Source organism: Dermacentor albipictus, chromosome 1 (genome assembly GCF_038994185.2).
Source record: "Dermacentor albipictus isolate Rhodes 1998 colony chromosome 1, USDA_Dalb.pri_finalv2, whole genome shotgun sequence".
NCBI classification, from domain to species: Eukaryota; Metazoa; Arthropoda; class Arachnida; order Ixodida; family Ixodidae; genus Dermacentor; species Dermacentor albipictus.
Genome location: NC_091821.1, coordinates 167182763 through 167208660, shown reverse-complemented (window position 1 = coordinate 167208660; position 25898 = coordinate 167182763). Strand labels below are relative to the sequence as shown.

The 25898-nt window shown below is 49.2% G+C and overlaps 1 protein-coding gene across 1 annotated transcript in view; it reads right to left on the bottom strand.

Annotated features, from left to right (window-relative positions):
* LOC135911721 (synaptotagmin-15-like) overlaps positions 1–25898 on the bottom strand; it is a 387529-nt gene that overhangs the window by 65265 nt on the left and 296366 nt on the right. Inside the window, exon 5 of the mRNA XM_070528890.1 lies at positions 2099–2192. Within this exon, the coding sequence (XP_070384991.1) occupies positions 2099–2192 (94 nt within the window). The remainder of the gene's footprint in view (positions 1–2098; positions 2193–25898) is intronic.

The window sequence follows — 25898 nt, the reverse complement described above, 5'->3', positions numbered from 1 at the left end:
GGGTGAGGAAGATGGATATAGGGAGGAAACTAGTCATCCCACAGTTGGATATATCGTGCGTGCGGAGAGAAGGCTACGGGAAGTGAAAGAAAGAGACGTTGAGACAGAACACGTGCACTAGACAAGACACAACGTTCAGACAGTATGTGGAGGCTTTCCAGCACCTGCTCTGCCACTGTTTACACTTCCAAGGAAAACGCCGGGCCCTCTCATGTGCTATACGCCGATTAGACGATCGACGTTCTATCAAACCTAAGGTCCTGGAAGCCTGTCCTGACCACTTCTCCACGAGTGCTTCTTCAGAAACTGAAGGCCACACACGTGAGTGGCAGTAGGTCGTAATCCACTCATTTGAGTTCGCAGTATTATAGTTTTCTCACTACTGCAGCTCTAAAAGCGCCAAAGTTCGACGACACGATGTTTTTGTTTCGTCCCTCGCAACTTCCTCTACGCAACAAGAGTCGCACTTTTGAGTTCATGATCTGCATATGCGTTTTAGAAGTAAAGCTTTACGTCACTCAGCTTAATGAGGCCGAAAATTGAAAAGCCAAAGACATTAAAGAACTAAGGCCAAGTGGTCTGAAGTACTACCGCCGCCACACAATACCAAACAAGCCTGGCAAAATAATTATGGGGCACAGTAGATGGATGCGTTACATTTCATATCCTACATTTCTAACGTTTAAATTTTGCTTTTCACATACGCTCTCCTTAACATTGCTCCGCAGCCCTGCTCCTTACTTGATGTGCGCCTTTAACGCTCAGAAATTGTAACGCACAAAGCGCGAGGAGACTCCAGAAAAGTGAAATGCTCCTTTACTGAGGTTAGTGAAGATACCCACTGGCTGCCGTTGAAACTAAGCAAGATGGTAAATATCAGGTGTTTAATAATTAGGAGACCGTTAATAGCATCCTTCTTGCGCATATAACCATGCCAAAGTTTTCTAAAAGCAGGAAAAGTAAACGAAAACTAACATGTCATATATGGTCAACAAAGTCACGAGCTCCGCTTGTTGCGTGTCGTGTTCTTGCCAATCGAACCTTTTCAGGGTATCTGTAGGGACGTCTGTATATCCCAGCCTTGAAAGTAGTAGTAGTATAAGACTTTTATTCAGCCAAAAATTACAGGCCGAGCATATCGACCGCCTGGGCGGCCAGTCGACGCTGTTCTTCTTCACCTTCAGCGCCAAGCCAGTCGAGCCAGGTGGTGATGGAAAGCGAAGGGGGAGGGTAGGAACTTGATTGCTGAGCAGTCGGACAGTAGAATAGGCAATGGGATAGGTCTGCATAAGTAGACGGGCAGTTGGGACAGGAGGGGTCGGAGCGATAGCGATAGAGAAAGAGGCGGGAAGGGGTAACTAGTGCATTCATTGAGCCTTGAAACAAATAGTCAGCGCTGCTCCCAGCTACGGCAGCAAATGAACAGAATCCCCCTATACTTACTGGAAAAGGCAGGGGCACATTGCTTTCTTTCAAATTTAATTTAATTTTTGTTATTTTGCTCCACTACAAGAAATGTTTGAACAAGAAGCATACTGTAACAGAATGGATAACTGGGCTTGTTGTTTTACTTGCATCTTGAAACTAAAAGCCCACAAAGACTAGAACGAAGAGAGTGAACAGGACGAGGTGCGCCCAGTATTGTCCACTCTCTTCGTTCTCGTCTTTGTGCGCTTTTACAGTTTCAAGATCCAGCAAAAAGCGTGCTGGAAGTTACAAGGTGGCAGTGGCTGTCTCTTATTTACTGAGACAATGTTGTGCGTGGGGTCTTTGCATATTTACATAAACATACACGTTTATGGAAGCAAAGCGCCGGCAGCTACATACATCTATACTGGTAAGGCCGGAGCAAGCGACATGTGTGGGTTGTGGATTCGGCTCCGAACGGTGGCATGTTGCTTTTCCATCACCGTTCTCCTTTTCTACAATTATCTTCAATGGGGATTAAAAAAAACTAAACACAGAGCTAACGATCGACGACAAGTATTGAAACACTTCAGCTCGCCAGCAGATTCTTTTCTTTCGTTAGTTTCTTTTTTTTTAGTTGTTGGCTTCTTTGGTAGCTTGATATGTAAACTTCTCCGATACTTCTACTCACCTGGAATATATAAGTCTCGTCGAACACAGGATTGCAAGTTTTCTTCTTGAATTTCGTCTGCTGATACCTTCGCTCGTCGGGCAGTAGTTGAATTCTGCAATGAGCCAATGAAAGAAAAAACTGTTATTTAGTCAACTACTACATTTTACCACAGGGCACCGATTCCTTACTCCGCCCATTCAAAGCATTCCGAACAGAGTTGACAATCTTTAGTGCGCAGATTGCCGGGAACGAATGAGGTAATTTTGCTCCGCATGCTGTAACCGCTTAACACGTGAACTGGGCCGCACTGGGCATTAACGCTGCGAGTGTAAGCGCCAGCGACGTCGTGTGGCTCTTAACACTTCAAACCGACGTTAGGCCTCCAAAAGGTATGTGCTGATATGAGAAGCAAGGTAGCTGTTCTAAACGTTTGTTCTCGTTCAAGAATTAAAGACAGCGTTTAGGAACATTGTAGTGCCCACTCATCAAGTAGGCGGTGTCGCGGAGAGACAGATAAAGTGTACGCGCAAAGAAACGCTCCATATGATTATACTTTCAGGCCTCAACTCGAGCTTCTGCTTCGCACACCAAAGTGCCGAAGTAAACCACTCAGAATTCACTTATTTTAACTTGCTGCGCCAGTCATTTTGCGTACGCAGTTACGCGCTAATTCATCTTTCCCTTCTTTTTTTTTCATCAGATGCAGCAGGCTGAAGACAAGGCGTGAAAGCTTCTGTAGTCGTTGCAAGAATGGGCGAAAAACGTGTACAACACAATATAAAAGCACGATGATCAGGCGCTACCTTTCAACTGATCATTCCATGCTGGCGTTATGAAAGGCGTATCCCATATACGCGCATGCGTATCTGCGTCAAGCAAAATGAGAACTAAATAATATGGAAGAAAGGAAAGAATAGAAAGGTGGCTATGTTGTGGCGATAGACTCCTCAAGAAAACGTATATCCGTTCCGTACAAAGAAAAAGAAGGGTCACTAATGCACCCCGATCTCCTCCTGTTTGTAATAACATGAAATTAAATGAGTGACTGGTGCCTTTTGGTGGCATCGGCTACTACTGATCGCGTGGCAAACAAAATGACATTCCCAAAAGCACAGAACAACACTGAATACAGCTATAAAGCACAAACGCATACAACGTTCTGCACGCGAGTACATAGGAAGTCGAAGAATATAGTATACAAGAACACACACAAACAGGTACAAACGTGTGTTAAACCACATAGTTCTATAATTTAATGCAAGCACTTGAAATAGTCGCGGTATTGTAAGAGGAGTGGGCCATAAGTACACTTTATATACCACATAACTGCAAACCATCATATAACTAACGTAATTTTTCATGACGCATATGTCATCCGAAGTATAACGGCACTTTTTGTTTTATTAGAAGACACGAAGATTTAGTGTGAACCTAGCAAGTTCATATTGTATCATAAATATCTATTTTAGCGCAGACTTTCTCATTTGTAAACGTCGATCATGTTTCAATTTTTTATAAACTTCCCAATATTAGGAAAACTTTTGTAAAAGTGGTCAGGCCCTAAATCAGAATTCTGCTAGCCATAGAATCCGAAGAATTCAACTGTGTTGTCTCAAATGCAACAAATTTTGTTCCAAGCAGTCCTGCATTTCCGTGTTTTACATTCACTTGATAAGGAAAATTGGAGCTGGCCGAGATCTACAGATTTCTGTTATTTCGAGACATGTTGCGCATAAAACGTACTCATTCTAGCCGACGCGTCTTCCGCGTGGCACCATGATTTTCTTTACGCCATTTATTTATCTTCATAACAAAGGTTCCTATACAATGCCTCTTATGGCCAAATGACAAGTCCACTCAACTTACCTATAGTTTCTTTAGATACCCTCTTACTTATGTCAGGCAGTATAAGGTTGCGCTAATTTGTGTCATTCAACCACTCGGCATTTCAAAGCACGGTGGAGCCGGAGCACCTTTCGCTGCTCCGGAACGGGATGGTAGACTTCATCTTTATAGACAACGATCCTGGCGGGTTTCGATAACTTGAAAGGGACAGCAGTGGCGTCACTGAAGATTGTGACAGCAATGAAAGCCGGCAATCGCAACGGCGATATGCCTCCCCCAGCCGCCACGGCAGGCGCGAAGCCAAATAGCTCTTCTGCACAGATGTGTCGAAGAACAAGTGGGATCTGAAAGAACGTATCGAAGCGTAAAAGAAAGAGAAACGCGGTGAACAACAGGCGACCCTCCAAAACGACGTTGCTTGCTGTGCGAGTTAGTATACAGGGTGTCCGACATAACTTGAGCGAAGAATTTAAAAATGAAAGGCGCGTTGGAAGCGAATTGAACCGAACGCACACCACTCGCAATAGCCTGTAGTAACAGCGCGGAAAGCGATGCAGCAGAAGGTCAGCCGCACGGGTGTCTAATACGCACCCCTGCACAGAGCACACTTTCTTTGGAGGCCAACGAATGCTTTGGTTGTAGAGTGCTGGTCTCATCGTCAGACGCCAGGCCCGTCGGCCAGCGCAGCCGCACGAAAAACAGCTGAAGTGAAGAATTATCTGCGAGTTGTAACTTACTGCTTTTCACTGAACAGGTTAAAAAACGATCACACTATCGGCGCCGCCAAATTCAGACATTCCCAAGCAAAACAACACGCGGGAAGGGGGCGTATTGTAATTCGTCAAATGTACGAGCGCGCCTTTCTGCGCGCTCGTAAATTTGATGAATTACAATACACCACTATCACTTGCAATGCTGCATTGCATTGCAAGTGATAGTGGCGTTATCGCCCCTCTTATGGTGGGCGCTGAAAAACAGTATTTATTGATAATGCTGAAGTAAGAAAGAGTTGTCCTTTCTTTTCTCGCCACGAGTAAAATAAAATTGATTCGGCATTTTATTCTTGTTGAATGAATCAAACTGCATACCGTTTTGATTCAAAAACGTTTTTTCTTCCCCAATGTTTGGTCCCTCTTCACATAGTGGCGCGTCAATCGCTGCTCCCATAATAACCCTTGCTGATATCGGTGACAATTTGTTTTCAACCGCTTTTTCGCCCGAAGTTTGGCGACCTATTTGGATCGACCTTATAAATGCTACCAGCCGGTTCAGCGTTCCATCATTTCCGCTTACAAATGCCTGGCCTTTTCTTTTACCACATTAATGTGTGTCGCGTTGCTGTCTGCAGTAACTGAGCGCAATAACCATTCCGAATGCAGAGAACAATCTACGAGCTCTGCCTCGTCTTATACGAATGAATGCCGTGATGAAGGGCTGCTGGCAGTCAATTAAGCAGATTCATTGGTGTGACGTCCCAAATCAGCACTGGGTTTTTGAAGGACACCGTGGTGGAGGCCTCCGGATTAGTTTCGGCCACCTGGGCTTCTTCAACGTTCATCTAAATTATAAGAAACGAGCATTTTAGAATTTCGTCCCCATCCAACTGCGGCCGCCAGGGCCGAGCATCGAACCCGCGACCTCGTGCTCAGCAGCAGAGCGGCATAGCCTCTGCGCCACCGCGCCAGGTAACCAAATAAGTAAATGGTGCGTGCATGAGCTTAGTGATAACAGGATGCGAGTCTTAAAGCCAGACAACACTGATAGGTACGCAAGTTGGCTTCTACGCGCCTTCGCCCTGCCGCGCCTTACGAAAGAAAATGACGGTTTGCATCTACAAGAGACGCGCGCCAGTGCGCGCTCACACACGAACGGCTTGGCAGTCATCGTTTCGCACAGACCTATTGAAAGTGTTTCAAGAGGCTTAACTATATTAAACGTAATTGTTTCATTTTTATAGATCTTAAATTTGCGAAAACAGAGAGAAAAGGACGTCCTTGCATGACATAAATCGGCCTCACTGAGAATTGATTGCAGCACGCCGTAGCCGCATAGCCAGGCGCGTCGTGAACCGAGGCAGCGCGAGCGCCGATATATGTCTGGAACAGCGGTTGCTATTCTGGAAATTGTAGAATTCCTCCATATTATCAAATTCTGCAATGGCGGCATTTCGAGCCAATCAGAGAGACCCACAGGCCTACTACGGCCTGAGTACGTGATTGATTCAAAACATCGCCATTACCAAATTCGACAATATGGCCGAATTTGACAATGTCCAGAATAGCAACCCAGATCTCCGTGCTCGCGCCCTGCTTCGACGTGCATGAGCTGTGACTCACCGTCTGCGCATGCGTGGGCGCGCCGACGCTAGCTTGGGTGCCTCTACAATGGTGCGTGTGGCCTGGCCTTTAGTCAGAGGCAAAAGAGCGAATTCCAGGGGATTTTCTTGACGAAGAGAAACGACAGTACATCGTGGTATCTTCAATGCGAAATATTCTTTGCCTCATTCATGGCATTTCGCGGCAGGTAGGCATAGGCAGGTTAGTAGCTAGATAGGTTCCTGTCTCACCTCGCTTCAATCCAAAAGAAACCATGCGTGACCAACGGCGGAATCAAGCCTCTACCACAGAGCACAGCAGACCGGTGCTAGGCCACGATTGCATGTGCATGTATTGATTATCGCACGCATACTTCTCTCGTTCCAAAGCCAGCCAGCTCTTCGAAACGATCGGCGCGTGCGCCCCGTCTCGCTTGCTCGCCGGTGACAGCTTGCACTCTAAGGCGAGCTGTTACAGCGTTAAGCTTCACTATCTCCGCGACCGGCCCAATTTCCTCAGTACTTCCCTCAGTAATTTCATTCTAGTACGTTACGTAGAAATTGTGCGACGCTGTACCGACTTCATGATTGCCCAAGTTAATTGTGCTTTAACATTTCTTCACCCGAGTACAAATATAATCGTATCTTTACATAGACCACTTGACATAGCCACAGATACGCATGATTGCGTGACACGTAGAAGCTGACGACGTCACAATCTTTCGTTTACGCTCGTTCACTGCTTATGTAAGGACCAACAATTGCCATGTCGTAAACTCGCGTCGAAAGGCCGGCGTAGAAATGATGCCGTTGCCGCCATACGATCGTCTTCAACGTGGTCGTCGTCGCGCAGCTGTATTCGCTGACATGTATGTACGCTCGCGACCCACACACACAACTACGTACTCAATTTACACAAACACGTTGGTCTACCTGATAGCGCTTTGCGGAAACCCCCCACAATGCTATGATAGCCAGGAACATGCACCATGCTTCGTATCGACGATTCCCATGGTACGTGGCATCCAATTTTATGTCTCAAGAGGACAAAGAAAGCGCGAATGCAGCTGCGTTGTTAGTCATGCAAAACGCATGGCAGAAAATAGCGTTACCTGGAATTTACTGGAGAAGCAGGCATATAAAGCTCTTGGTCGCCTTGCTTTTCGATTAGGTCCTTTGATACTTTGTCTTCTGGTCAAGAAACTTTGCCCAAAGTTTCACACAGAGACAGGAAGTGCCACTAGAGGCGCCAACGTCAGCAGCAGGAGTCGGCCGCGCTCGGCTGGCCGAGGCCAGGCGCTCTCGCGAATCTTTCTCCAGCAAAAACGCCTGCCGCACTTTTTTCTTTCTCTCTCTCTCTCTTTTAAGGCGAAAGCCTTAAGTGGCTCCTACCCCGATGCTCTGGAAAACGCGGCGTGCGGTACAGAAAGTCGCGTGCACTCGCCTCGCGAAGGCACGCGCTCGTGCGACTGCCCGCGCGTTCGTCTTCGTCGGGTTCTTCCACAGCTGCCTCCGATGCCGCTCATCATGCCAAAATAAAGGCAAGGTTACTTAAGATAGAGTTAATTCAGGAGCTAGAACCCACGACCTTCGGTGGGACACAAACCCTCGACCTTATGTAGAAGTCCAACCCGCGCCCTTTGATATTAAGGCGAGATTAATCAAGGTAAAGTCCATTATTTTGAGCTAATTAAGGCACTTGAACCCACGACCTTTGGTGGGAGAAAAGAAATAAGAAGCAAACAACGCATCAGAGTAAGAATGTCAAGTAATTTAATAAATGTCCATTGAGTGCGCAGGCTTTCACCTTCACCCTCCTTGGCGAATGCCAAAGTTGCTGTCAATTGTTCTTTTCTTTTTCATTTTTGTATTTTAAGCAAAGCTTTCTTTGTCTACCGTTCCATTGTTTCGCCTGGGTCGGTCGGTCGTTGGTCGGGTTCTCGCCGCGTAAATTCGCACGCATATTACAAAAAAAAGAATAATTAAATAAATAAAGGAAAGAGATGCGCGCCTGCCGGTGGAATTCGAACCACCGCATCCCAGAGCAGCAGCCCGATGCTTTAACCATTAGGTATTCACCACTTTCTTTTTTTTTAATGGTATTTATTGCAAATATAATACGTACTTGCGCAAGGTATTTAAATAGCGGCCAAAACTGTTTTTTTGTTGTTCTCTTTGCTGCACAGAAATATGAGTAATGTCATGTCTGAAATGAATTACAGTACATTTAGAGAAGCACACGTGCACTTATCTCGCGCCAACACCAACTTCCTTTCTGCAATAATCACCGCGCGTTGATTGAAAACAAATTCTGGTGCTTTCCATGACAAAACCAAGATATGATTGTGAGGCACGCCGTAGTGGGAAACTCCAGAAGAATTTTGACCACATGGGATTCCTTTACTTGCAACCAATGCACGGTACACGGGTGTTTTTGCAATATCCTCCATCGAAATGCGGCCACCGCGGCCGGTCCCGCGACCTCGTGCTAGTAGCGTCGCGTGTTGATGAATATGATTTACATGCTATGGCCCATACCGACAGCGGGGGACAGACAAACGGACGGACGGCAGGACAAACTGTCCTGCAAGGAAGGACAGTTTGTTTGCTTAGCGAAAGGGCACAGCGGTTGCCGTCGTAAAGCACTCATTATATGGTAACTGTGAGCAGCTATCGTGCCAATTAACAATATCGTATCACTGGACGAGACTGTTGTTTCGGCTCGGCCAAGTAAGCGGGCAGGCCTTCAAAAATCCTTAAAGTGGCGTCTGTTTTGACATTATAGGCCACTCACCTTGCAGCGACACATTTCCGTTCACTGTGCACACGCCGGCACGAATAACGGCGTATTCGGCATCAAAATGTTTTTCACCTGTACGAACGCGTTTCGAATCAAATGTGAAGCCGAAAGACTCTGGCCGGTCAGTGATCCGCTTCAACTTGTCTTTTAGGTCCGCATTGGTAGGGAAACAAGACGAGGACACTTTTTCGTCGACACCATTGTAACCGGACTGGCACGCAGGCGCACAACAAATGTTAGGCATTGTCGCTGTAATGAAGGATCGCTGTCACCACACAGATGTGCAGAAACGGAGCGCAAATTGCACGGCGCGCCCCCAATGTTCGGACGATGCTAATGGCATTCGACTTCTGCGCTGTAGTCGGCGTACGTATGTACATAAACGGCTTCCAATGGCGTCCGTCCGGCTTCTCATCTGTTACCGTTCACCATGTACCAAATTTTTAATTGCCGGTGGCAGATAGCACAATTCTAACCCTTGAGCTAAATTACACACAGAGGCGTCCATTACTTCCCCGAGAAATCGGAATGTTTTATTGGATAATTAACACAATTACACTAATTAATTTTTTTATCAATTGCTTTACAGCACATATTTTGACCCACAAATTATAGCCGGTAGGTTCGCGAAGCGTATCCTCATGGAACGAATTCTCAGGACTACACCAGTTTGTCGATAGTAATTTTCAAGGCGTCCGATGAAATGCAATGGCGTTCCAGTTGCTTTTGTGCTTAAATGCATGAAACAGCGGTTTCCTAAAGAAAAAAAAAAGACTGATTAGCTTCAAGCTGTAGGCTCATAGATATACGCACACGCATTTGCAGCATTGCTTAAATGATAGGTTAAGAAATGACAGTTGTTATGTAAGCTAGAAGGAAGAAAAAAGAGAATAATCCGCAACATCTCGACACACACGCGCAGATACCGCATAGGCGTCGAGACAGGCGTGAAACGTTCGAGGAAAGCCCGTTTCACACGGATCGATTTTTCAGCGCGTTTTTTCTGAGCTGTGTTTCTCAGAAACACACCAAGTCCGCAGATGCCGAATTGGTATTCCCGTTTCTGAAAAAAAAAAACGCGGTACAAGATCGATCCCCTTGACATAGGTTTGAGTTGAACGTTGCACATGCATGCGACTCGTCAGTACTGTTTGACGCGTGCCCGATTTCCACATTTATGAGCACCTAGGGAAATAATTACCTTTCTGCATGTGTTTGTTACGTCCGGTCATGTAAAAAACAAAACGCAGTTTTCGTAGTTTTTTAATGCTTGAAGCCTTGAAACCACTGTTTATATATATAAAAAAAGAAATACATGCAAGTAGGTCACCGTGACGCGTCTGTCGAGCCGCATTGCTGTCGTCTCCTCGTTAACGCCAGATGAGTGACCTCGCATGAAAAATCACCACTTCCAAACATTGAAATATCGCACACAGGAAGGAGTGGGCATAAGATTTGCTGCGCCAGCGGCGATGACAGAGAAAGAATTTTAAGCGAAATAGCACCATGCGACACGGCCTTAATTCACCGTTTGTGAAAACAAAATAAAAGCAGCAATTGTAATTGGACACAGCAGTGAATTGACGATACGGGAAATCATGAAGTCTCAGGAAATCGTAAGGCTACGCCCTGCCTCCCCACCCCACCTCGTTGTTGCTGCTGCCAAAAAATAATTCGACTATGTTTCATATGTGCTGTAGCTGTAGCTTACATTCATAGCTAAGGGCAAGTCATTTCATCCTGATTTCTTTTAAATGTCTTGTGTTGAATTCGTTGACTTGTTTCTTTATGCGTTTCCTTCTCATCTTTCATTTCTGTGTTGCTGTCTCCTCCTTTCTGAAGAGTAGGCAGGCGTTGTGCCTCTTCCGGTGGCAGTCGCCAGCCTGCTCCTCGCTCTCCCTTTCCTGTCAAGTGTATGTATGTTTTCAAAACAAATATCAAATAATAATAACAATAATGAGTACACGAGGGGCGGATATAGATAGGAGTTTAATTATCAAGAATGGTAGGTGGAAGTCAGTGCCTGTCCTCTTCTTGTGTGTTCGGTCTCGCGTAACGGGCTGGTCGTAATAATGCAAAATCAACTCGCCCAAAGCCCCACATACAAGGTGTCCCACCTGTCACGCACCAAGATTTAAAAATATGCAAATGCCACGTAGATGGACAGAACCAAGGTAATGTTGTTTGCCGTCGCTTGGAGATATTGAGATATTTTTTAATCGCCTAATTACATAATTAGCCTTTATTAATGAACCATCTTCTCAATTATTCTAATTAGATAAAAAGTGTTAATGAGGAAATTGTAGAGCAAAGTGAAAAACTCCAGATACAGCTTTCTGTTTCTCGATACGTGCTACAATAAGAGCGTTTTTCCGAGCGTGAAACAAGCAGCGAATACACGCAAAATTGGCGCGCAAATGGCCGCTCTAGGCACTTTGCGTGTATTAGCTTCCAGCTACGTGACATTTGCACATTTTGAAATCTTGCATGATACCTGCATCACACCATAAATATGAATGAAAGAACACACACACACAAACACACACGTGTGTGCGTGTGTTAGTCGTTAGATGTTAGTCGTTGTATTAGGAAACCAGACTTCGAGAACTGGCCTAACCAACGTTGTGTAGACCAGTACCTTCATTGATGTCGTAGAGTCCACAAGGCTTCTTTTGAGGAAGAATAATTTGCGTAATGCTCCTGCGGTGATATTTGAAATATCTTTATCCCTCCTGAGGTCTGATGTTAATGTAACTCCCAGGTATTTATGTTGTTCCACTTTAGTTGAACCACATAAATTTTCATTATCCATAGCGGATATTCATTATCCATAGCGGATAATGAATACCTTCTTCCGCAAGCGGGATAGCCGAAAGTGGACGTGGAGGAGCTCGAATGGCGAGACAAGAAATGAAATAAACTTTATACTCTGCACTGACGCTGGCATCATACAAGATGTGGACGTGCTCAGCAAGGTGCGCTGCAGCGACCATAGGATGGTAAGAACTCGAATTAGCCTAGACTTGAGGAGGGAACGGAAGAAACTGGTATAAGAAGCCGATCAATGAGTTAGCGGTACGAGGAAAAATAAAGGAATTCCAGATCAAGCTACAGAACAGGTATTCGGCCTTAACTCAGGAAGAGGACCTTAGTGTTGAAGATATGAACGACAATCTTATGGGCATCATTAAGGAGTGTTCAATAGAAGTCGGTGGTAACTCCGTTAGACAGGATGCCAGTAAGCTATCGCAAGAGACGAAAGATCTAATCAAGAAACACAAATGTATGAAAGCCTCTAACCCTACAGCTAGAATAGAGCTGGCAGAACTTTCTAAGTTAATCAACAAGCGTAAGACAGCTGACATAAGGAAGTATAATATGGATAGAATTGAACATGCCCTCAGGAACGGAGGAAGCCTAAAAGCAGTGAAAAAGAAACTAGGAATAGGCAAGAATCAGATGTATGCGTTAAGAGACAAAGCCGGCAACATCATTACTAATATGGATGAGATAGTTCAACTGGCTGAGGAGCTGTATAGGGATTTATACAGTACCAGTGGCACCCACGACGGTAATGGAAGAGAGAATAGTCTAGAGAAATTTGAAATCCCACAAGTAACGCCGGAAGAAGTAAAGAAAGCCTTGAGAGCTATGCAAAGGGGGAAGGCAGCTGGGGAGGATCAGGTAACAGCAGATTTGTTGAAGGATGGTGGTCAGATTGTTCTAGAGAAACTGGCCACCCTGTATACGCAGTGCCTCATGACTTCGAGCGTACCGGAATCTTGGAAGAACGCTAACATAATCCTAATCCATAAGAAAGCAGAATCCAAAGACTTGAAAAATTATAGACCGATAAGCTTACTGATCGTTCCCCACAAAGTATTTACCAAGGTAATCGCAAATAGAATCAGGAACGCCTTAGATTCCTGTCAACCAAAGGATCAGGCAGGATTCCGTAAAGGCTACTCAACAACAGACCATATTCACACTATCAATCAGGTGAGAAAGAAATGTGCAGAATATAACCAACCCTTATATATAGCTTTCATTGATTACGAGAAAGCGTTTGATTCAGTCGAAACCTCAGCAGTCATGGAGGCATTACGGAATCAGGGCGTAGACGAGCTGTATATAAATATACTGAAAGATATCTATAGCGGCTCCACAGCTACCGTAGTCCTCCATAAAGAAAGCAGCAAAATCCCAATAAAGAAAGACGTTAGGCAAGGAGATATGATCTCTCCAATGCTATTCAGAGCGTGTTTACTGGAGGTATTCAGAGACCTGGATTGGGAAGAATTGGGGATAAGAATACCTTCGTAACTTGCGATTCGCTGATGATATTGCCTTGGTTAGTAACTCAGGGGACCAATTGTAATGCATGCTCACTGACCTGGACAGGCAAACCAAAAGAGTGGTTCTAAAAATTAATCTGCAGAAAACTAAAGCAATGTTTAACAGTCTCGGAAGAGAACAGCAGCTTACGATAGATAGCGAGGCACTGGAAGTTGTAAGGGAATACATCTACTTAAGACAGGTAGTGACTGCGGATCCGGATCATGAGACAGAAATAATCAGAAGAATAAGAATGGGCTGGGGAGCATTTGGCAGGCAATCTCAGATCATGAACAGCAGGTTGCCATTATCCCTAAAGAGAAAAATGTATAACAGCTTGTGGGGATTTGGGGGATTCGACGCGCCATTGCGCTGGCGAATTTCACCCATGTCTGTAATCCTAAGCCATGCCGTTCTTGCTCCGAACCAGTTTTAGCGGTGGCGCTCCACTCGCCATGGTTCGTGGGTGAGGGCGGAGCTGGTGACGTCACGGGAGTGGCCCCTGGTGGCTACTGCCGTGACGGTAGCAGCTCTCTTCTTCTTGGGACAGCACCCGGTACGTACGATGCTCTCTCTCATCCGCCGACACCTTTGTGACTAGGATTGAGCTCACGCACGGCGCCTTTGCCCGTGCGGGGAGCGCGTACCTCGTGTTGTTTCCTATCCCGACGCTAAGCCGAAGAACGGGTGCCTAGTGCTCGCGCGAGGTCGTACCACGCCGAGCCGCACTTATCGGAGGCCCAAGCCGAAGGAGATTGCCCGAGCTCTCGCGAGTTGGCCCATTGGTTATCGCCAGAGCTAGTAGCATAGCCGCCGGGACTTTTCCTAGCGGCGCGTCCCAGCTTGAGCCTGTGCTCTCGCAGCGACGTGCTACAGGCGCCCCTAGCTGTATTTTTCGCCCTTGGTGCGGGACCCCTTTGGTTCCCCGCCGTCCCGGGACCGGGCGTTTGTGCAGTGTTGGGTGCCGTTGGAAACAATAAACGGTTTCCTTCATTTTAGGGCAATACTGTGTTTTTGCGTGCGTCGCTCGGTAGCCCCTCGTGGCCTGAGCTCGCGCGCAGCGGCGCTAGAGGCTGACGGCTGACGCGGCCCTGTGGCTCGCTAAGCTCGAACCCGCGGTGGTCGGTACTCCTGTGAGACCCGAAGACCCCACACTGGCGCCCAACGCGGATTCAAAGGCTCATTAAGCCTTTGTCTGTGCTTAGCCGAGTTAGTACGCCTTTGCATATTATACTTGCCGCGTTATGTCTGCTAGGCCGAGTGACCTTTGTCATTTGTTAGGGGACTTTTGCCCTTTGTTACCGCGAGCAGACGCCGCGTTGCTCGATACCGGGGCCAGTGCTCCCCTTGAGCAGCGAACTTATGCACCCTCACCTGTCGCAGCCCCCTGTGGGGACGACAACACGAGGCGCTACGTACCAGCTCCCATTGGAGCAGTAGCGTTGTTTGGGAACGGGGCCAGAGCCCTCCCCGAACAGTGCACACCAGCACATTCGTCTGCCACGGCTCCCTTCGGAATGCAAGGCAGTGCGATGTCGCAGCGCTCTCGATCGGCTCCCTGTGGAGTTTACGGAGCGCGGCACGGAAACGGGGCCTTAGCCCTCTCCGACGTTTGCCCGATGGCTGCTACTCAATTGAGCAGCCAAAACCAGTGGTCTGCCACGGCCCCCTGTGGGGATTCCAATGCTGCAGCCACGAATTTCGCTCATTCGTCTCCCTTTGGAGTACATTCGGTTGTGCCCAGTTCCGCAACCTTCGAGCGCGCACCTGTTTTGTCGACGCTGGCTGCAAGCGGCCTAAGCAATTCACATATAGCTGCCTCAAGTGGCGGCTGTGAACGACAGCAGGCGCACCCCGCTAGGAGCTCTGGGGCTGGCGGCGCCGCGGCCGGTATCCCTGTGGAAACCGCGCCGCTGATCGAGCTGGAGGACTGTTCACCCTTGCTCGACCACGCCGCTAACGCGCCAACGGTTCCCTTTGGAGCAGGCGCACAGACGCTGTTGCAAAACGCCGCCAAAATGATTCAGTCACTCTCGGGGGCAGTTAAGACGCTTTCGGCTGTACCGAAATGCGCGCACCCCGCTGTACGGTTGGCAGTCCCGACTTACAGCGGATACGGTGACCTGCTCAGTGCCAGGGATTATTGTGACTCCCTGGTACGCTACCAGATGGCAAATCGTTTGGAGGATCAGGAGGTGCTGGAACGCGTCGTTCCCGTAGCACTTACTGACACGGCGGCTAGGTGGTACCGGCTTTCCGTATACCGTGCAACAACCCTCGAGGAGTTCCGCGTGGCATTCCTGCGCGAATTCCTGCCCGCTGACTACCAGAGTAGGATGCGGCGAGAGCTTGAGCTACGTACACAAGCTCCTGACGAGTCGCTTCAGGAGTACGTACGCGCGATGCAAGACCTTTTCTTAATCGCCGAGCCCAATGCTTCGAACGAGGAACGCGTCGAACGGGTGATCAGGCAGGCACATCCGACCTTTTCGGCGTACCTGCGCGTCGGCCGCTTCCGAGATCTGGAAGAATTGGCCGCCGAGGCAAAGCGCATTCAAGGCGACATTCTCGCCGCGCGAGCCTATCGCCCACCGCCGCCCGCCAGCGAGGCCCTTGAGCCAAGCTGCGCGTGGGGAGGGCCTGTGCCCCTCCCCCAACGGCAACAACCCGGCCAAGCTGTCTTTGCGGCTACAAGCGGGTGTGTTTGGGAGCTGAGCGCGCGCGCTCTAGATCCCTACACGTATGGGAGGCGGGCAGCCTGTGCTGCACCACCGCCCGAAATGCATGCGCAGGGACGCACTTCGACCCAGGGCATCGCAGATGCGGACGCTCATGACAACAGGCCCTTTGGTCAAGCAGCGAGTCGACCCCGGCAGCGAGCTGAGGCCGCTCCGCCTCGGGAAAGGTACCGAGAAGGAGTGCGCTGTTTTCGCTGCCAACAACGAGGGCACATAGCAAGGGACTGCACCGCGCCCAGGCCTCCTGCGAGGTCGGGAAACGGGAGCGCGGGTCGCTCGTGAAGGCACGAGTGACCGAAACCTTGCTTGTCCCCTCGGCGTATCGAGCAGGATGTGTTGCTGGGGCGCACGCGCCCTTCATTCCGGTGACCATTGTCGGCCGCGAATTTCCTGCGCTGTTGGACACGGGCGCAAGCGCTTCGTTGTTCGGCGAACAGGTGTTATCCCACTTGCAGAAGCACTCATGAAGTGCGCTTGCGGGATTGCCGAACGACATTCAATCTTGCGAAAGGCGTGGCCCATTCGGCGGGCGCCGCAAGGCTGACTGTCAGGTGGGGAGAGCGAATAAGACGCACGCGTTTCGTTCATCTCCCCGGGCTCAGTGTTCCTGTGATCCTCGGAAGGGACTTTCTCCTTAAAACAGGAATCGTTGTGGACATTGCGAATGGCGGCTATCGCGACGGACCGTTCACGTTGCTAAAGCCGTTCATCAGCCCGCCGGCGTCCGATCTTGCCTGTGCAGATGGGGCGTCAGAAACGTGCCGCGCGCCAAGTTCGGGGGCAAGCCCTCGAGCTGTGCGCTCGCCTGCTGCGACTCCCCTTTGGGAACGAGAGGCACGGCACGAACCGCGTCGCGCGCAGAATTCGGGGGCAGGCCCCTGCGCTATGCGCTTGTCGACTCAAAATCCCCATTGGGATCGAGCGACACGGCACGAAGGGGCACCACATCCTCTGGCCGCCTGTGCGGTTCATTTGGATGATACACAGAAGGCTCGCTTGTCGGCACTGTTATGCCAGCACGAAGAGCTCTTCACTGATCAACCTGGCTGTACCGATTTGGCGAGCCACACGATCGAAACTGGAGACGCGCTTCCTTTGAAGTGTAACCCCCGGCCCGTCAGCCTAGCCAAGAGGCAGGTGATCGATGGCTTGCTGGACGAGATGCTATCGGCCGACATTATCCGCCGCTCGTACAGCGCCTGGGCGTCTCCAATTGTGTTGGTGCCTAAGAAAGATGGCAGTCATCGCCTGTGCGTAGACTACCGCCGTCTGAACGGAGTGACTCGTAAGGATGCCTATCCGCTCCCCACGATTAACTCCATCGTAGGAACCCTGGGCAGTGCGAGGTACTTTACTACGCTGGATGCCTCTAAAGGTTACCTACAGGTCCGGATGGATCAACGTGACCGGTGCAAGACCGCGTTCACATCCCACAGAGGGTTATTTGAGTTTACTCGTATGCCCTTTGGTCTATGCAACGGTCCTGCGACCTTTCAGAGACTCATGGACCGCGTCCTCGGGGAAGCAAAGTGGTCATACTGCATGTGCTACCTCGACGACATCGTGATTTATTCACGAACCTTCGATGAACACTTGGCCCATGTTGCCGATGTGCTCGAGAGGGTGAGGGCCGCCGGGATGACTTTGAATCCTGCGAAAGCCCAACTAGCGCAAACCCGAGTTCAGTTACTGGGGTTCACGCTGTGCGGAGGCTCCATTGAGCCGGACCGGGAGAAACTTCGGGCAATCCTCGATTTCCCCGCGCCCAAGGACGTACGTGGCCTTCGCCGCTTTTTGGGAATGGCCAACTTTTACCGGTCATTCATTCCGTCCTGTGCCCGAGTGCAGGCACCCTTGAGCAAGCTCTTGGGTAAGTCGGCCGAGTGGCAGTGGGGACCTGAGCAGCAGCAGGCCTTTCGCCAACTGTCTAGCGCCATTGCGGAGACAGCGCAGCTCAGACTCCCCGACCTGACCAGACCGTTCGTTGTCCAGACCGACGCGAGCGATCTGGGTTTAGGAGCAATCCTCCTACAGGAATACGATGGTGTGTTGCAGCCGTTGGCCTTTGCCAGCCGCTCCTTGATTCCGGCAGAGAGGAATTATTCCGTGACCGAGAAGGAGTGCCTCGCTATCGTGTTTGCACTACGTAAGTTCGATGTGTACCTTGATGGGACGAAATTCGTAGTGCAGACAGACCACAGTGCGCTCAGTTGGCTGATGCGGCTCCGTGAGCCTGCGGGCCGGCTGGCGCGCTGGGCTCTCCTGATACAGCATTATGACTTTTCAGTGCAGTATCGAAAGGGGAGCACCAACGTGGTAGCTGACGCGCTATCCCGTGCCCCATTGTGCACCAAGAGCATTCCTCCAGGTGTTACAGCCACTGCCGGAGCCTTTGCGCCAGCAAGCGTCGGGGGCGAAACGAGCGCAGAGAGAGGCGAGTCCGCAAGCGGGCAAACCTGTCATTCCGCTCTCCAGGCAAGCAGCGCGCCGCAAAACGAGCGAGCGGGGGAGCTTCTCGAAAGCGAACCTACAACGCCGTTGGCTGCAGTCCTGAGTGGGGACGAGACCAGACTCCCCTTTGGGAGAATTGGAATCGCATTCAGCAGGCAAGAGTTACTGAAGGCCCAGCAAATTGATTCGTTTTGTCGCGGAGTGAGCGACGGTCTCAGGGAGACGGAGCGCCGAGACGCTGCTGGTAGTGCGGCGGGCGCAGGGGGGCCGGAACCAGCGTGTGTCGCTGGGTCCCCCGCGGATTCATATTTGCTGGATCACGATGGGCTCCTGCTGAAATACATAGCTACCGATGACGAGGCTGTGGACCCGTTTAAGGTGGGTATCCCCAAGAGTCTGAGAAGCGCACTGTTGCGATCATCTCATGACGAACCCTTGGCCGGTCATTTGAGTGGCTCCAAAGTTTTTGCGAAACTAAGCCAAACTGTGACCTGGCCTGGCATAAAGCGTGACATTTTTCGCTATTGCCGTTCCTGCCATGTCTGTCAAACGGTGAAATCAAGGGGTGGCAAGCCGCCCGGGTTGATGAAACCAATTGACAGTGAGCGTCCGTGGCAAGTGGCCACCTGCGATCTTATGGGGCCTTTTCCCAGGAGTAAGCAGGGGTTCACACACCTGATGGTAGTCGTCGATCATTTTTCGAAGTGGGTGGAGTTGTTTCCGCTTCGAAAAGTGACCGCGCGAGCGGTGCTGGAGAGGCTACAGGAAGTTTTTTGTCGGTTCGGCTTTCCGAAAGGCTAATTACGGACAACGCGTCTTATTTCACCGCTCGGGTGTTTGGTGCTACGTGCCGTTCCCTGGGAATTAATCACTCCACCACGTCACCCTACCATCCCCAGTCCAATTTGACGGAGAGGGTCAATAGAACCCTCAAACCAATGTTGGCGGCCTTTGCCATGAGTCAAAAGCATTGGGCAGACCACTTGAGTGAGCTCGCGTTCGCAATCCGAACCGCCGAGAATCGCTCGACTGGTTTCTCTCCCGCTTTCCTCAATTTTGGAAGGGAGCTGGCAAATCCGGTGACCAGTGTCATTCAATGTCAGCTCGGGGATGAGGAGGCGCCGGCAGACTGTTCTGCGTACGCTTCAGCACTTCGGGACAGGCTTTCTCGGGCTCTCTGTAGAGCAAGGCAGAGTTTCACTTCGGCCAGGGCCCAGCAGAAGGCTCAATACGACCGGAAGCATCGCCATCTTTCATTTAAGGTAGGTGATTTAGTCCTGAAGCGCAACCACGCTCTTAGCGACGCGAGCAAGGGGTTCTCAGCCTCGCTCGCTCCTAAGTGGCTTGGTCCGTACCGAGTAGAGAAAGTCTGGTCTCCGCTCGCGTACTTGCTGAAGGATTCCCCTTCGGGAAAACTCAGCCGTGCCCATATCGCCGACCTGAAAGCCTTTGCGTCGCGGTCCGACGAGCTCGCGCCGGTGCCCAGTGGCACCACCCGCAAGCAACAGGGCACACTCGGGGCGAAGGACCGCATTCGGACCACGCACCGGTACAACCTGAGGAGACGGTCACCTGTGTGATATCGCGCCTGACAGCGGACTTTTTCCACCACCGAAGGCCCTCAGTAACATTGCTTAGCCTCAGTGGGTTAGCTTCTTTGCGGCCAGTGCGCGAAAAGAAGCTGGCCCCAGCCCAGCTGTAGTCTTGTTGACAGTGGTTGTTCAGTGTGCATTTTTTTTAATTTTTATTTTTGGGTACGCATGCGGAGTGTAATTATTGTTTTAATGTTTTAAGTGTACCGTTGTGTAGTTCATTTTTTGTTACTTGTACATAGATTTTGACCGTTCTTGTTTTCTTCTGTGTGTGCTTTTTTTTTCTTCTTCTCGTTTTCGTTTTTTTTGCCAAGAGGGGGGTCTGTGACTGGCGTGTCGTGCAGCGCGGGGGGTGACGGTGGTCCCCTTGACTCGTTGGTGCGGGAGAGAGGGACGCTTCGCGCCTGGATCGGCGCGGCGCGTTGTGGCCAACGGGCGGCATGGCGGACGGCGAGGAGCGCGGTGCCACGAGGAGTGTGCGCGTGTGTGTGTGCGTGCGTGCGTGGGGGCTGTTGCTCGTTGAAGCAAGCTGAAGCAGCCGCGCCAACTCCATCGGATCGCCGCGGATACCCTTGGTGGACGGGACCCTATGACATCACGCCAGGAGCTCGACTCTGCAGTCGCCGACGCCGTGCGAACGCACTGCAGCCGCCGCTGTGGCTGCCCATCCATCCTGCATACGGCGGCGTGGCCAGCTGACCTGGCAGTGTCCTGCCCCGTCCACCTGGAGTTCGGGACCACCACCACCACGAAAGCGACACTCCTCGGTTTCGCCGGCAACTCCGATAGAACAACGGTGAGCCCGTTCCTGCGTTAACTGGCCTGCTATCAAGCCCACGATCGCAACTCCCGCGACTTCAGCCACCGCCCTAGCCACAGAACTATACGCGCCGCGTTCTCTTCGCACCCCCGGACATTGTCCCGCGCTAGCAGCAGACTGTTTTGTCAAGATTTCTTCCCCCCTTCGCGGCCTCATTTTCTTGTATTTTAGAGTGTATTATTATTATTTTTTATTATTATTTTTCCATTATCATTGTATGTATGTTTTTTTTTTGTACGCATAGTGCTTGCTGGGCTGAGGTAGCAATTAGCTAGTGCATGAAAGGCTCAGTTGTCTTTGGTGCATTAGCCCCTACCAGCTTCTTCGCCAGACTGGTAGGGGGGCAATTAAGGAGAGGAAGATGTGGGGATTTGGGGGATTCGACGCGCCATTGCGCTGGCGAATTTCACCCATGTCTGTAATCCTAAGCCATGCCGTTCTTGCTCCGAACCAGTTTTAGCGGTGGCGCTCCACTCGCCATGGTTCGTGGGTGAGGGCGGAGCTGGTGACGTCACGGGAGTGGCCCCTGGTGGCTACTGCCGTGACGGTAGCAGCTCTCTTCTCCTTGGGACAGCACCCGGTACGTACGATGCTCTCTCTCGTCCGCCGACACCTTTGTGACTAGGATTGAGCTCACGCACGGCGCCTTTGCCCGTGCGGGGAGCGCGTACCTCGTGTTGTTTCCTATCCCGACGCTAAGCCGAAGAACGGGTGCCTAGTGCTCGCGCGAGGTCGTACCACGCCGAGCCGCACTTATCGGAGGCCCAAGCCGAAGGAGATTGCCCGAGCTCTCGCGAGTTGGCCCATTGGTTATCGCCAGAGCTAGTAGCATAGCCGCCGGGACTTTTCCTAGCGGCGCGTCCCAGCTTGAGCCTGTGCTCTCGCAGCGACGTGCTACAGGCGCCCCTAGCTGTATTTTTCGCCCTTGGTGCGGGACCCCTTTGGTTCCCCGCCGTCCCGGGACCGGGCGTTTGTGCAGTGTTGGGTGCCGTTGGAAACAATAAACGGTTTCCTTCATTTTAGGGCAATACTGTGTTTTTGCGTGCGTCGCTCGGTAGCCCCTCGTGGCCTGAGCTCGCGCGCAGCGGCGCTAGAGGCTGACGGCTGACGCGGCCCTGTGGCTCGCTAAGCTCGAACCCGCGGTGGTCGGTACTCCTGTGAGACCCGAAGACCCCACAAGCTGTGCCTTACCAGCACTCACGTATGGGGCAGAAACCTGGAGGCTTACGAAAAGGGTTCTCCTTAAATTGAGGACGACGCAACGAACTATGGAAAGAAGAATGATAGGTGTAACGTTAAAGGATAAGAAAAGAGTAGATTGGGAGAGGGAACAAACGCGAGTTAATGACATCTTAGTTGAAATCAAGAAAATATGGCATGAGCAGGACATGCAATGAGGAGGGAAGATAACGGATGGTCGTTAAGGGTTACGGACTAGATTCCAAGGCAAGGGAAGCGTAGAGGGGGCAGAAAGTTAGGCGGGTGGATGAGATTAACAAGTTTGCAGGGACAACATGGGGACAATTAGTACATGACCGGGGTAGTTGGAGGAGTATGGGAGATGCCTTTGCCCTGCAGTGGGCGTAACCAGGATGATGATGATGATGCTGATGATGATGATAATCTCATATGTAAAGTTAGATGGTCTTGCTTTCCTTGTTACGGTCATGGCCACACACTTTTTTACGTTAATTGACATCTGCCAATTAGGGCACCAAATAGCTAGAGTGTTGAGGGATGTATTAAGTGCGATGTTATCGCTATAATTAGTGATTTCGCTATATATGACGAAGTCGTCGGCGAACAGTTTTATATTACAACCAATGTTAGCTGTGATGTCATTAATATAGATTAGGAAGAGTAATGGCCCAAGAACTGATCCTTGGGGAACTCCGGAAGTAACGGCGACAGCTTTAGATAGCATTTTTTCGTAGATTACAAAATTTGAACGATTGCCTAGAAATTCTTTTATCCAGGCTGAAAGGAGCCCTTTCCCAACAACAATTTCAACTTTAGCGACTAATTTGTTACGACATGCACAATCAAACGCCTTAGATAGGTCAAGTAAAATCATGTCAGTCCGGACGCGGTTATTGACAGTAAATGCAAGATCATGGACTACTGTTGGGTTACTGTTGATAAACCACTGCGAAAGCTATGTCGGTATGGAGACAAGAAGCCAATGCTCTCTAGAAAAACCTTTATGTGTTTTAAGATTATGTGCTCTAGAATCTTACAGGATGTAATAGTTAATGAAATGGGTCTAAAACTTGAAATTTCTGCTATGTCGCCTGATTTATGCATAGGTATTATCTTTGCAATTTTCCAGTTGTTCAGTTGTTGTAAAGTCCTGAGTGATTTACGCAAAATTATGCTGAGGTATCTACCGCACCATACCGCATACCTTTTCAGAAAGTCGTTAGGTATCTTGTCAAGACGGCTGCTTTCTTTAGGGTCAAGATTAACCAGAAGTATGCCAGCGTCCGTAATGTCTAATTTGCCAATTCTTACACCCTGTCTGGTTAGAATGGGGGAAGTACTGTTATTGTCTGTAGTAAATACTGATTGAAAGAAAGTGTTATATGCGTTGGCTTTCGCAGTTTCTTTCTCTGAGGGGTAAGTGGGACGCTTCTCTATCATCGGTACGAAAGTGCCTCCAGAACCTTCCGGGATTACCAGTAGGAAAGCTCGGTAACGTTACATTAAAATAATATTCTTTTGTACGTTTGGCTGTAAGCTTGAATTCCGCGATGGCATTAGGCAGCTTCGTCACCCTGGATTCGTCTCCTCCTTTAATTTTTATTGTTCTACGCAATCTTTTCAGACGGCGCTTTGCCTGAATTACTTCTCGGGTTAACCAGGGATTCTTTTTTGGCGGCCGCTTGGTTTTAGTAGGCACGTAGTTCGTGACACAGTAGAGGACGCTAGATTTGAACATAAGCCTAAGGGAATTCACGTCAACAGAGGCATTGGAACCCATTTGGGAAGAAGGCTGGAACTCGTGATCAAGGTATCTTAGTATGCTATTGTCATCAGCGTTTTGGAAGTCGGTTACTAAGGACACATGACAGTGGGCAGCAATACCAACAAGTGTTAACACGCGCACTGGTACGTCATGTTCTGGTATGCCATGAATTACGTCACTTCGTACATGGTTAATATCGAAATGATGTCTGATAAGTATTAGGTCAAGAATGCTTTGAGTAGCTCCCTGCGAACGCGTTGGACGTAAAACGACCTGGTGAAGATTGAAGGTTAACATGAGATCAAATAGTGCATCCGAGGCTGCTGACGAGTAGTACATGTCATTCCAGTTATTCTCAGAACGATTAAAATCACCCATAAGGGCGATGCGTAAACCATGGTCGTGACATTGCATGTAGTCGTGATTGGCACTGATACACTCGTCACCCGAGTTCGGGCTCCGATAAACACACCCTAAGAAAACATTTCTACCTTCGCAAAGCAATTTACAGAACATCGCCTCACCGTCTTTTATCCCAGACAGAACGGTGAAGGCAAAACATTTTTTTATTAATAACACCACTTCGCCACCACGTGTGGGATGGTCTTTACGGTGACGGAATAACTTGGCGGCGCGAACTCTTGATCAAGAATGTCAGACGTGAGCCACGTTTCTGTTATAGCTGCTACATCAGGTTCATAATCAATTATCAAGTTTTCAAGCGCCCGGGGTTGGTTGACGACACTTCAAACATTTACTGTGAAAAATGTTAGTCCCCTGATTTTGCGCCTCGGCGAGTTACAACTCCGCTTTTATCTTTTCCGGTGATGTTCGCTTCTTTGCCGGCACAGCGATTTTCTGACCCCCTTTCTGAATCTTTTTTTTTTCAAGTGGCACTTTGTCATCCTGCTCGTTACTCCAAACATACGGGCGATTGTTAATGTACAGTTTGTCGAAAACAAGCGAAACCTTTTCATTCTTTTGTCGGTTTACCTTCACGCTGTTCCAAAGTTTTGTTCTGATATCCCGCACGTGTTTTGAAATGTCTCCTGCAATAGAAAGTTGAGTGTCCTTAAGCTTGTACCCCTTTTCAGTATTGTATATTTATCTCTTGAGTCTAGTAATTTGAAGATTACAGGCCGAATCTTGTTAGGTTCTGCTCTCCCTATCCGATGTATGCGTTCGATGGCTACTGCATTTAATTCCAAAGGGCCTTCGATAACGTCTTTATTCACTGTGCGTTCCAGTGTCAAGGGTGTCTCTCCAGTGGCTTCTGGTAGTCGGTATATTATCAAATTACAGCGTCTGCTACGATTCTTTAGATCATCGATTCTATTTTGCATTGACATTATTATCGAAATAATGCTTGCTATTTCTTGACAAAAATCCACTTTGTGTTCTAGGCTTGTCAACTTGTTCGATTTCTTATCTATTTCAGCTTGATGATTTTCCTAAATGTCATTAATATTTGCAGCTACTTCTCTCTCTCTCTCTCTCTCTCTCTCTATATATATATATATATATATATATATATATATATATATATATATATATATATATATATATATATAATGACACGTGCATTTATCTTTATCGGGCGACCACGTTTCACCGCCTAACATATGACATATGCTGTCACACAGTTGCAGACCGCGCCTGCATATATATCGGAAGTTTCTGGAATGTTATGGATGGTTCCATCCGCTGTCTGTCACCGAACCTTGTGTAATCTGATTGCATGTACGCGCGACGCGAATAGTGTAGAGCTTTGTGTAAGACACGCGGGTCCCAACGAGTACTCTGGAACATTCGACGACTGATCTATAATAGCCGACGCGCTTGACCGGCAGATGAGATTTTGGACGATTGCCGACTGTGTTTGCCGCTGTCGCCATCCTTTGAGCATAGCGTGTTTTTGAAGGCACAGGTTCGCACAATAATATGCTAATTTCGTCATT